The sequence below is a fragment of the Vespa mandarinia genome, chromosome 2 (genome assembly GCF_050613455.1).
Source record: "Vespa mandarinia isolate Hongniang chromosome 2, ASM5061345v1, whole genome shotgun sequence".
Lineage (NCBI taxonomy): Eukaryota > Metazoa > Arthropoda > Insecta > Hymenoptera > Vespidae > Vespa > Vespa mandarinia.
The window spans coordinates 10221382-10234365 of record NC_140811.1 but is presented as its reverse complement, the minus strand read 5'-3'; the positions used below and the strand labels follow the sequence as shown (position 1 = coordinate 10234365).

At 39.6% G+C, this 12984-nt stretch overlaps 1 protein-coding gene across 5 annotated transcripts; it reads left to right on the top strand.

Annotated features, from left to right (window-relative positions):
- The first annotated feature begins 5915 nt into the window (after positions 1–5915).
- Positions 5916–12298, top strand: LOC118445070 (uncharacterized). Of its 5 annotated transcripts, none has more exons than XR_014981787.1 (3): positions 5916–6785; positions 10222–10274; positions 10478–11588. XR_014981787.1 is itself a non-coding variant. In XM_085654965.1 (3 exons), the coding sequence occupies exons 1-3, from the start codon at positions 7884–7886 to the stop codon at positions 10548–10550; spliced, it is 306 nt and encodes a 101-aa protein (XP_085511091.1). In that variant the 5' UTR covers positions 7614–7883; the 3' UTR covers positions 10551–11589. The 5 variants fall into 5 exon arrangements, 1 of the variants encoding a protein (XP_085511091.1); XM_085654965.1 differs by lacking the exon at positions 5916–6785 and adding an exon at positions 7614–8063 and having other exon boundaries at positions 10478–11589; XR_014981786.1 differs by lacking the exon at positions 5916–6785 and adding an exon at positions 8070–8511.
- Positions 12299–12984: the final 686 nt, after the last annotated feature.

Below are 12984 nucleotides of genomic sequence, written 5' to 3'. Positions count from 1 at the left end.
AGGAGAGAGCGTCTTTGATCGATTACGTTTCGTGATCCATTCGTTTGACAACATGGCAGAAGGATTAGATCCCACCGGACTGTATTAAAGCAGTGTTCTCCTTTCGCTTATTCAGAGAATATTCTTCTGTGGATTTGACTTGAGATAGATCACAACGGAAAACAACGAAGCAATCATGGCTGGACTCGATCCCACCGGTCAGTACTGAAGAAAGTCGAGAGGTAGGTCGAGGAGAGAAAGAGAGAGGGAGATAGAGAAATACGGAAGCATTGCGAGGAAGAAGATAATTCAAGGTCGCGTCATGGCAGCCAACACAGGTCTTGATCCCACTGGACAGTATTAAAAGCTCCGGCAACATTTTTTCTGTCGCATGGATAAAGAAATCATCGACAATATTCTCTATTAATAACGATCATGGATGAAGTTAGAGGAAGAGAAGAGACTTCTTCGTCTAATCTGAGAAGATGGGTATGGAGCATAAACATTCGAAAGGGAAGACATTGCTCCCGCTTCTTCAACCGGAGCCGTCAATGAAGCGGACCGGAGGATCATCGCTGTCCTTACGTAAGGTGGAGTTTCATCCTTGTTCTCTTTTTCTTTCTGTTTTCGCATGTTAGATACCGTTCCGCACACGAACGAATCGTCTTTCAAAGTATATTATTTACTAACTCGTTTGGAAACATTTAACCTTCCCCATGTTTACATAGGCTTTATCGTTCACGATGCGTTTAGATATTCGTTCCTTTATTGAAATTACCTTTTCGGGGCTATAAGCGATGTTTATATTTAACCGAGTAAGAATCATTCATATTCATTTCATTATTAAGAAATTACACTCTTATTATCATCATCTCCGTCGTTATATTCTTTATTATGTCATCCTTGGCTTATCTACTTTACAATACGCACTACGATGAAATGAAGACACATCTATCTGCTCGTTGATCTATTTATCGATTCGTTTATCTGAATCGTTGTCGACTATGACGCGCACGTGTACATTGATCGTTAGAATCGTAAAACATAAATCCTTCCTCTCTCTCTCCCCCTTTCTCTCTCTCTTTCTTTCTTTCTTTCTTTCTTTCTTTCTTTCTTTCTCTGTGATTTTATAGTCGTAAGACACAATGAGGCTTTATCAAGAGGCACGGCTCGTCCAATTTGGCGCGCTCGCTCGTTCGCGTGCGTCGGTGGACGAGCGTGCCCTCGTACGCGTAACTCTCGGCCAATCGGTGTACACGAGACTGCTTAAACTTCTCTTTCGGTGTTCGAAACTTTCCATCTCCTCTTTCTCCTCCTCCTCCTCGACACGGACCTCTACCTTCTTCGGCATAGCCGTGGTCGTGTCGATGTTCTCGCACGATGAACGAAAGAGTAAAAGAAAGAAAGAGGTAGTAGGAAAGAGAAAGAGAAAGAGAAAAAGAGAGAGAGAGAGAGAAAGCGAATCTTCTTGGAAGATTCGCTGACCCGCGTATGACCGACGTCTCAGAAGGAGGAAGAAGGAAGGAGACGCTCCTTCGAAGAATATCGAAGCTGACGAAGAGTAGAAGAGGGTCTCCTCCGATTTCTTGACGTTTACGTCACTCTTGTGACATCTTCGTCTCTTCTATTCCATAATTTCGTAGCTCGGTAAACGAGAAGCGTCTCTCCGTTCACATAGAATCGCATCTTCTTATTCACCGCCTGTTTTTCTCTGCCTCGGTAACGAGCAGGTGACTTTGGAGTCAGTCTAGAACGTTCACCTCCGCGAATACCCTCGTCAGGTAGCCCCGAATATAATGTTCTCTCGTCGCTTTTTTGTCACACTTGTTCGACCCGTTTCTCTCTCTCTCTTTCTCACTTTCTTTTTCTCTCTCTCTCTTTTTCTCTTAAGACAAATTAGTCGTCTGATGTCGCTGATATATTCCTTCTGCGATAATCCAAAGCTTACGTAACTCGTGAGGAAGTTATTAAATTTTGATTACTTGTCCTGGAAAATCATTTCCTTTAAAAGATGGAAGAGAACACGAAAAGACGCTTCCATTTCTATTCGCGTAACCGAGTTTGTTAGCACAGTCACGGTCGTCGAGTGAAGCGAAAGAGAGAAAGAAAAAGAAAAAGAGAGAGAGAGAGAGAGAGGGAAAGAAAGAAAGAGAGAGGGAGAGAGACAGACGGGTCTTGACATTTCTCGGAAGAGTTCGAGGACGTTAGGGAAGAGATAAAAGGCGATTAGGGACTCTAAAAGTTCATAGACGATGAAATAGATGCATATACTATTTGTATGGTAGACAATTGTTATCGGATTTTGCTCAGCGACGCTTTCGTAAAGTCACGAAATTAGTCTCGGTTCCATGGGAAAGAGAAGACCCCGATAGAGCGCTGCGGGTATATACTCGAGGAGGCCTCGTCGGGCCTCCTCACATGGCCGAGTTCATTGACACCACCTGAGTTTTGGACATTCACCGTCGCGCTCGCTCACGCGCTCGCCCGATCGTTCTCTCTTCGCCGGGAATAAGCGATCCTTCCTTCGTTCTCTCGTCCGAGCGTTCGTTCGTCCGTTCGTTCGTTCGTTCCTTCGAGTTTGCTCGGACGGTCAACGTGTCTCTTTCTGCGATTTATCCTTCCTTCTTCCTCGCGACGACATTTCCGAGGGATGACCTAGGTCTAACATTCGCATAACGCATGCAAACCATCTCTTTCTCTCTTTCTCTCTCTCTCTCTCTCTCTCTCTCTCTCTCTCTTTCTCTCTCTCTCTTTCTTCAGAGAAGGAACTAAAAGACATCACGTTTCATACGAACACACATACGTCCTTTCTAATTTAATAATAATTCAGAAAGTTACAAGATCTTAGGTAAAAATGATATACGCGTACCATTTCGAGTTCTACACGCTCTGATTACACTGGAACATGTTGAAAGAAATACCGGTGTTCTCCGGCTGCATACTGATCGCTACTTCCGCGTAGCGAAAAAGAGTGAGACAGATCGATAAATTATAAAAATTACACAGTGCAACATAATCGTTGTCACCGAGAAATTCTTCATCTGCTCAAAATATCCTCTCAGATGTAGGTATATCGTGCAAGAAGTATTTGATATATCGCCGAAATCACTGATAGTAATTGGAAAATGAGCGTCGATAGAAGATAGAACGAATAGACGAGGCAACGAATAGAGGGAAACTTTATTTGTGGGGATATAGAGGGACAGGAGGGGGAGAGATTACGCGTGACCTAGGACAACATACAGCGCGACCTGCATGCCAATCGCCTCTCTTACTCTCGCGCGTGCACTCGCGCGTTCTTTCTCTCTTCTTCTTCTCCTCCACCTCCTCTTTCTCTCACTCGATCTCTCTCTCTCTCTCTTTCTTTCTCTCTCTTTCTCTTACTCTCTCTCTCTCTCTCCCTTTTTTCTTTCTCTCTCTTTCTCTTCTCTCCTCTCCTCTCTATCTCCCTATCACCCTATCTTTCTTTGCCTCTCCTTCTCGGCGTCTCTCTCGGCAATAGACGTATCGAATGAAATTCTCGTTCTTCGATCGTGACGCATCGTCGTGATTTTAGAACGAAGAGAGCCGGTGTGCCGTGCGAGTGACGCACGATGGCTATCGAACCCGGGGCCAACAGATTTTGGCAGGCAGGCATCTACCGGGGCACGTACCTTGCATAACAATCAACCTCCACGAATTTGAATTTGGTTACGTAGCACGGGGCGACTACTCGCAAACTCTGTCTTCATCCTTTTCTCATTGTCGCGTCATTCTCATAGCATGCTCGAAAATTCGAAACTTTTCATGAGTTACTCTTTGACTTTGTAGCTTCATTCTCTCCCTTTTTCGAGATAAGTTCGTTGATAAATAAACAGGAAAGAATGGAAAGCGAACATCCTTGAAATACAAAGATCGATCTTGTAAGAACTATGATCGAACGCGTTTTTTCGCGCATCTTTTTTCATCTTCACCTATATGTCGTATGCACATACATGCATACATACATACATTGAGCTCAATAAATACATTCACGATATCTTACATACTACGGACCAAGTGTCTTACATTGTAGCACGGCTGCGGAATAATAATAGCTGCGCATATAGACAACGCGCGACTACCGCGATTAACGTCAAAATCGTGAGATCACTCGATCGTGATAAAGCACATGTGATGTTGAACATTACCGATCAATCGACCGATTGATTTGCCATGTAATAATTTTTTTTTCATTTGTTAAAACCAGCATCAACGAAATCACGTAGGAGTCATTCAAATGAATTTAAAAAGAATAAGATCTGAGATAAATAAAATAACACAATTTATTTTTTTACATCTACAAAAAATATTAAGTTAACGTGTCGATTTATTCAAAATTTTCCGTATGATCGATGGATTAACAAAAAAGACTTAACAAATATAAATACCGGAAACATATTAATATCTCGTTATTTATCGTCATTTTTCTTTCTTAAAATGATTTAATCCTATACCAGTCTATAAACTACTTCACTTTCTCTCTCTCTCTCCCCCCCTTTTCTCTCTCTTTATCTATCTATCTTTCTCTCTCTCTCTCTCTCCCTCTCTCTCTCTCTCTTTCCCTCTCCCTCCCTCTCTCTCTCTATCTATCTATCTATCTATCTTTCTCTCTCTCTGTTTCTCTCTCTCTCTCTCTCTCTCTCTCTCTCTTTCTCTTTCTTTCTTTTTCTCTTTCTTTCTTGATTTCCAAACGTAGAGTCCGACTCATTTCTTTTTTTTGACGCTTCTCTGTCTTTTTTCTTCTATCCTTTCGGAGAAGAAGATTCGGAAGTTCATTCACCTCGTACGACTCCTTCTCCTATGGGAGCCGGTATATAATAGTATATATACTCTGGTACGCGTATATATAGTTATCTAGAATAACGTGTGCCAGTATAGCCTGTCCTATCCTAGAGCACGCTCAGCAAGGCTTGCACGTCGGCACTGGACCGACCGGAGTTTAATTCGACATTCCTTGGATATTCTCTCCCTCTACCGCCACCCTTTCGAATCCACCCCACCTTTCCAGCATTTTCTTGCACTTCGTTACTTCGCTGTGTCTCGACCCTCGAAAATTTCATGTAGAGAGGCCCTGTCTCTCTCTTTCTCTTTCTCTTTCTCTCTCTGTCTCTCTCTCTCTCTTTCTTTCTGTCTTTCATCGTTCAAGTTCCGTGTTGGAGACTCTTGATGTCCTTGTACAGTGTGCGCGAAATTCCTTCTCATCGTGGATCACGAAAAATGACGATCCTCCAAAATTCCTAATCGGAGAAGAAGCTTTTTTAGAACCATAAAATCCGATTGTTTCTTTCTAGATACGAAAAATTGCTCGAACCAAACGATTCGATAGTTGCAATAAGAATGATAATAACGACAATAAAGATCGTTTTAACGTCCTTCGAACGAAGTTAACCTTTTGTGTCGTGCTTCGTCGCCTGCACGACGCAAGGTAGATGGAAAATATAAATTTTGAAAGGCCAATATCGACGTCAACGACGTAAGAGCTGCGGCGTCTTTTTGCCTAAGGATAATAAAACGGGCCAGAGCTGACGTAGCGCAACACGAAATTCCCTCAAAGCTTAATCCCTCGGCACCGTTTAATCCTGGACGTAGACGAACGATATCACGATTATATCGAAGCAGTCATCAACGGGCGGCATATCTCAGGATGTGTTCGATGCATTGAAGGTCTAGTCGGGCAAGCGGCATAATGCCAACCAGTGGCATTTACGCCGGTTAGACCTCCTTTGCCTGAGTTCTCCTTCTCTTTTCCTCTCCACTGTTTCTCTCTCCGCGAACGTCTCCAGTACTCTTCCTCTTTCTCTTTTCCTCCAGTTCTTCTTCCTCCGTTCTCTCTCTCTCTCTTTCTCTCTCTCTCTCTCTCTGTCTCTCTCTCTCTCTCTCTCTCTCTCTCTCTCTCTCTCTGTCTCTCTCTATCTCTCTGTCTCTCTCTATCTCTCTCTCTTTCTCTTTCGAGGCAGCAACGCCAGAAGCAGCAGCAGCAGCTTCTTTAGCGTTCCATTACCGGCGTTCTGTGGAATGCATTGGTATCTCGCAACACCTACGAAGCCTTTGCAAGACTCGCGAAATTGTTCTTAAAATTCTCTAAGGGACCCACTATTGGCTTGCGCCCAGAAATAAATGTTGAACAAGATAAGGAATGAAATTCTCACTCGGCCGCTCTCTAATTTAGCTTTTAAATTATCTTTTGCACGGAACTCGCGATCGGCCGTTTCTAATAAAGCCGTCGTTTTCCGTGTATGATAGATTCCCAATAGCTGCTGGGTAAATTGAATTTCGTTTACGAGTCTTCAACGCTCGAACGATGGGAGGTAGTTTCGAAGCAATTAAGTTCCAATGCATTTATGTATGTATGTAGATAGATATGTACGTACAAAGCGCTACGAAGAACGGTGGACTTGAAATCGTTTTTCTTTGAAAGGAATTAGCCCGTTAACTGATGACTACAGAGCTCGTAACTAAGTTATTTAGGAATTGTTAAGGATCTCCGAAATTTTGCGAGTGAAGCACCACTCTTTCGTGGATTCTCCAATTATAATAATACAGTCGTTTGTAGTATCGATGATACTCCTGTTTTTCGAACTTCGTACTTTCGTGAGTTTGTACCTCCTGGCCGCCAGCAAGACGCCAAGATATTTTTGTAACCATTGGCAGACGAAATTCTGATCAACCTCGAGTTTTCTCGATCGTTACGCGTGGTAGTTAATTGGGATCGTGCGCTCGTCAAACCGGATAGTGGATACCCTCGACGACGCGTGGCACACTTATCACTATGATGCAAAGTAAAGGTAAGAGAGAGATCGTTTGTCGTTCGCACGATCGATATAAGATCCGATAACAGGAGTTATGTTCGCGGGAATAGGAACCTTCTAGTGTGATTAAGATTTGTTTTCTAGCAAGGCTATTGCTTCGAAACAAATAAGACATTTGCAGAACGAAAATCTGATACTTTTTAAAGTGTAAGGTATAATCGGTTCATTTGGCGAAAAAAAAGAAAATAATCGACGAGAAATCTGTGATCCTATAAACATTTCCTTTTCTTCTCAATTGGCACGAAACGTGCCGTATATCTTGGTATCCAATGAAAAGAGAGAAAAATATGGGTGAACGAGGAAAAGAAGGCATCGCGTCTAGGTGGTTGTACCAGTGACCGTTAGTGGCCTACGGTGGTAGAAGTGCTGGTGGTACATCGGTGGTGGTGAGCGGATCGCCTTGACGAGAGAATCACGTGGACGCGGGAAATGACTCGTTATATAAACGTGATTATCCTAGTACACGCGCATTACCACGTCCAATCTAACACGTCCTGTGAGTCTGCTAGAGACCCATCGATAAATCCTTGCCTCTCTGTGCTATATATGGGAAATATTGTAAATTCGAATTGTCGAAAATCTCTCTTTGAATCTACAATGATCGTATTATTATTTATATCCAATAGATTGGATATATTATATATTTATTAATTTAAAATATTTTATGACAAGATCTATGTTAAAAAGAATAAACGAATTAAAATCACAAATTGTAAATACTATCAGTTAAATTCTTAAAAATTGGATTTATTCATATTAGAACTGTAGAATTATTGGAAATATGTTATATATCCAGTGTTTATATTAAATATCTTTCACGAATGCGTTAACTAAATACGACGATGAAAGTAACAAATAAATATATTGATGAGATCAAAGATTCCCATAAAAAGTGTTGATATAGTTGTTCGATGAGCTAATGTAGGCGAAAATATAGATCAATTCTTTGCTTCATGCATCATTTCAACGCCAGCATAACTCGTTTATTCGATTGGAGTCTCCCGGACGGCACGAGAAAGAGATAGCGGATAACGCCCCCGAGACGTCATTCCCACACGATAAATTAATGCTGTTATGGCGTTGTCTGCGTTAGTAGACTCGGCAAGTCTATCAAGACGGAGACGCATCTTCGTCATATTCTCGAATAGGAAACGCGCGTCGTTAAACTGTAGTGGGAAACGAAGCGGCCCAAGGAAAACGGGAAACGACAATGAAATTTCTATCAAGAATCAGCATCGTCGTTATGAAACGAATGTACGACACGTCTCCGATCAAACTCGTGTTTACTCGCACGGATTCTTATAATTTTTCTATCTCTTTTTCTTTTTTTTTTTAACCGCTTCAACTACTCGACTTTCTAGAACGGTCGCGGTACCAGTGCGAGTCCGTGACACGGAAGAAAAGTTCCGCTCACGATTTGGGGCGGTGAAACGTGCTGGCAAAAAGTGTCTTTCGCGAGAGAGAGAGAGAGGGGGGAGAGAAAGAGAGAGAAAATAAAAGAAACAATGATTGACGTTAGCACGATTCCATCAATAGTCGATTAGAACGTTTATTGTGAGTCTTGTGGAAAAGGTTGGAGAATACATATCGGTAAGGCAAGAAAGTAGGTCAGCTTAGAGCGGGCAGCAAGAGACGGAGAGGCAAGTTCACGGGCAAACTGCAGCACGCCGCGTCTCCAACACAGACTCTCTTCGTACCTTAGGTTAGGTATCTCTTTTTCTTTCTTTCTTTCTTCCTTTTCCTTTGCCTTTCTCATTCTTTTACTTCCTCGAAAAAGAAAAAGAGAGAAAGAAAGAAAGAAAGAAAGAAAGAAAAAAAGAAAAAGAGAAAAGAAAGACGAGAGAAAGAGAGAGAGAGAGAGAGAGAGAAAGAAGATAGCCGATCTAACGGTCTACTCCGAGTTGCCTAGTTTTATTTTTTTTACAGAACCCAAGCATCTATACGTTCCTTCTCATCCTTTTTTCTTATCCACCTTTCCCGATCCTCCTTCTCATGCGTGCACTCGCGTGACGTCCATAGCAAAGAAGAAAAATAGAAACGGAAAGAGAGAGCGATAGGCTTCCTCTCGTCTTCTCTTCTTCCATCATAATGGAGAGAGGGAAAGAGGAAAGAGAGATGCTCCGACGTTAGCCTAGGTACACCTTTCCATCTACTTAAAAGAGAAAGAGAACATAGGGGAGAAGGGAGAGTAGATGGAAAAAGTTTCATGACACCTTTTTGGTTGAACTTGGCCCAGAAAGAAGAATGCCGTGGAAAGTGCAAGTGAACTTTCCTCTCGACGTTCACCGTTCGACTCTAACGCTCCTCTATGTAGCACGCCCGGCAATCCTCGCGAGTTTCTCGAACGTCTTTTCTACAGAAGGATCATCTCGAGACCTTTCGACCTTTGAACTTTATCATTTTTACATAATTCTCGCTATCGATCATCACCGCCGAGATTAAAATTCATCGTCTTAGTATTAATCTGTCGTAATAAAATATTAATTTGAAGTGAAGCAACGACGGAAGCGCGTTCACGAGATTCGCATCAAAAAGTTAAACAAGATAGTGAGACTCATGCGCACAAAAAGATCAAGCAAGTGACGCGACCTCGGTGAAATCGTCACGAAGGCCGTCGAGCGAGCGAACGTTATAGCAAACCGATGTCAGTGCGAGTGCCAGAAGATATATTATATCGATTAGCGATAAAACGCGCCGGAATAGACACGGGCAGACAGGTAGATCGGTGGGTTGGTCGGTAGGTAGGTGAAGTAGGTAGAAGAACGTGGGTTGTGTGTTGTGTAAAATTGTATATCCGTATGCGTTCTCTTAGATCGATCGATCGATTGATGATTCGAAAAAGAATCTATGAATCGGGTATATATTAACAATTTATTCTGATCCGATTTGTTCAAATTAAGTTTTCTTTTCGAAGGTCATTGACTGATTGAGTCGACGAAATTCGAAGTTAGGACGACGAGCTTCCACGGAGAAATGTGTCCCTGACGGGGACATGCGATCTCGCTGTTTGCCAGGTTAGGGCGTGGTTTTCTATGCAGTTTTTGCTCGCCTAGAATGCACCAGGCGGCCTTCGCTAAGATCAGGATATTCCGCCGCTCCTACCACGCGTTCTTCTTACTCCCTCTCTCTCTCTCTCTCTCTCTCTCTTTTACTCCGCCTACACCTAGCGGAACGTTTTCACCGTAAGAGACCTTTCGACTCTGGCAAAAATCGTTAGATCTGTTCCTTTTAACTTTCCATTATCTTTCGATAATTTTCTCCTGTCGAGATCATTTTCAAAGAACATATGACCGTAGGTCACGATCCGACCGCGAAATATACAAGTCACGTTCCTTGAGAGTCTTCGAATAGACCGCGTTTGTACCTGTCATACTTACAAAATTCTTATCTTTATTTTCTCTGTGTATTTCAGAAGCCAACCAGCGACAACATCACTGCCATTGTGGAACGCAGCCTCGAGCACTGGTACGACCAATCATTTCGTCTACCGAGAAGAGTAGATCGACGTATTCGGGCAATGAACTTTTGATTAAACAAAGAAAATTTAAAAAAAAGAACAAGAAAATAAAAAGGGGAAAAAAATGAATAAAAGAATGAAAACAAAGCTTCGCACTGCCATTCGGATGATATCGGCTACCTAGTCGTTTCTTCTCCATTCTGTTCGACAGGAGGAACACTGCTCATGCACTTACGCGCACGCTCGATCACTCATCAACGAGGAGACCATCCACGTGCTTCTAGCGGACGTGGCATTAAGGATCGACATGTGTTACTATCCTTTTTTCTCTTTATATTATTATTATTATTATTATTATTATTATTATTATTATTATTATCATTATTATCATTATTATCATTATTATCATTATTATTATCATTATTATTATCATTATTATTATTTTTATTATTTTTATTATTTTTATTATTTTTATTTTTATTATTATTATTATTATTATTATTATTATTTAAATTATAGAGGATACCTCGTAAGTACTATTCGTTGTATACGTTTTACAATTAGTCGTATTATTAGGCGAGGTCGTATCTCTCCTAGTAGATACGGAGGAGGAGAAATGCCGCGAGTTACGTGCGATGCTTTTATTAACCTGCAACCAAGAAGATGCCGGGTGTGAAGCCTCGTCCTTAACCTTTTCCCTGCTACTTTGTTTTACAACTGTTATTGCGGTCTCTGTAGGCACCTAATGCCGTTACTGTTGTGCTTACTTACTATTCTCTCGCTACTGGAATGAGTAGTACGCACACCAGGAAAGACAACGACGCGATCAACAAGCAATTCGAGAAATATATGTATTTACGTACAACATACACAATGCATAGTTCATACATGTCATGAGACATGCACACATGTGCGCAGAGATAGATACATAGCTGTTTGTAACTTTTTCAATCAATTCTCTACCTATTTTTTTTTTTTTTTGATAGAATTGAAGAAAAACAGTGAGATTTTCGATAATCAGCAGTTTTTCTTTTTTTTCTCCCACTTTTTTCTTTTTGATTTTTTTTCTTTTTTATTTTATACAATAATTTATATTATTACTATTAAAAGGAAATAATCGCTTGAGTGTTCATTGACCCGTTCGCTCGTGCTCTCCCCATTGCGGAATATACTTAAGAGACATGTGAGATTTACACATCAGCACAAACGTGCGGCTCACATGCACACCGACGCTCATCCCTGAGAAAGAGAGAAGGAGTGAAAAAGAGTGCACGCAAGTACACACACGTGGCCGTACACGTACACATATATATATATAAATTATATATATATATATATATATATATATATATATATATACACGTAAAGCCGAGCGGCAGCACTTCTCGCGTCGTCAGGAAGCAGTTAACCGTGCACCCGTGCATTGTTACACATAACTTCTTTCCATCGCGTCTCGCGGTGTGTTGTAACGCGCGATCCACGCGTTTTAAAACCACGTCAACCACGTACTTTGCATTCTTCTCGCAATACGAACATCCACGCGAGTAAAAGGCCGCCGCTACTCTTCGTGTACTACGTACATGCTTCTGTGTGTGTGTGGGCGAGCGCGCGCGCGCGCGCACGTGTACATAAGGCCCGCGTCTTGTACGTGCGTCTCTATTCGTTGCGGTCGCGTTCTCTGGACGATCATCTTTCTCTTTCTTTTCTCGCAATCCCTTGCGAGAACGATCTTCCATCGGTTTCTTTTCTATCTTTACATTTATATATATATATATATATATATATATATATATATATATATGTATGTATGTATGTATATATGCCTATATATATATACTTAACGACATACAGCACACACACATTCACGAACACACACGAATATACGACAATGTGTACGAGTTACCGTATTTTTTCTTACTTTAAAGGACCGATCGATAAGCTACTCCTCAAGCGAATCGTTCGTTCTATCCTATCGTTATATCTCTTCCTATTCTCTCTCACATTAAATATTTTCTTATCAGTTTACTTATTTTATCACTTTTATTATTATTATTATTATTTCATTATTATTATTATTATTATTATTATTATTATTATTATTATTATTATTATTATTATTATTATTTCATTATTATTATTATTATTATTATTATTATTATTATTATTATTATTATTATTATTATCATTATTATTATTATTATCATTATTATTATTATTATTATTATTATTATTATTATTATTATTATTATTATTATTAATTATTATTATTATTATTATTATTATTATTATTATTATTATTATTATTATTATTATTATTATTATTATTATTATTATTATTATTATTATTATTATTATTAATATTATTATAATTATCATTATTATTATTATTACTATTATTATTATTATTATTATTATTATTATTATTATTATTATTATTATTATTATTATTATTATTATTATTATTATTATTATTATTATTATTATTATTATTATTATTATTATTATTATTATTATTATTATTATTATTATTATTATTATTATTATTATTATTATTATTATTATTATTATTATTATTATTATTATTAGTAGTAGTAGTAGTAGTAGTAGTAGTAGTAGTAGTAGTAGTAGTAGTAGTAGTAGTAGTAGTAGTAGTAGTAGTAGTAGTAGTAGTAGTAGTATTATTATTATTATTATTATTATTATTATTATTATTAGTAT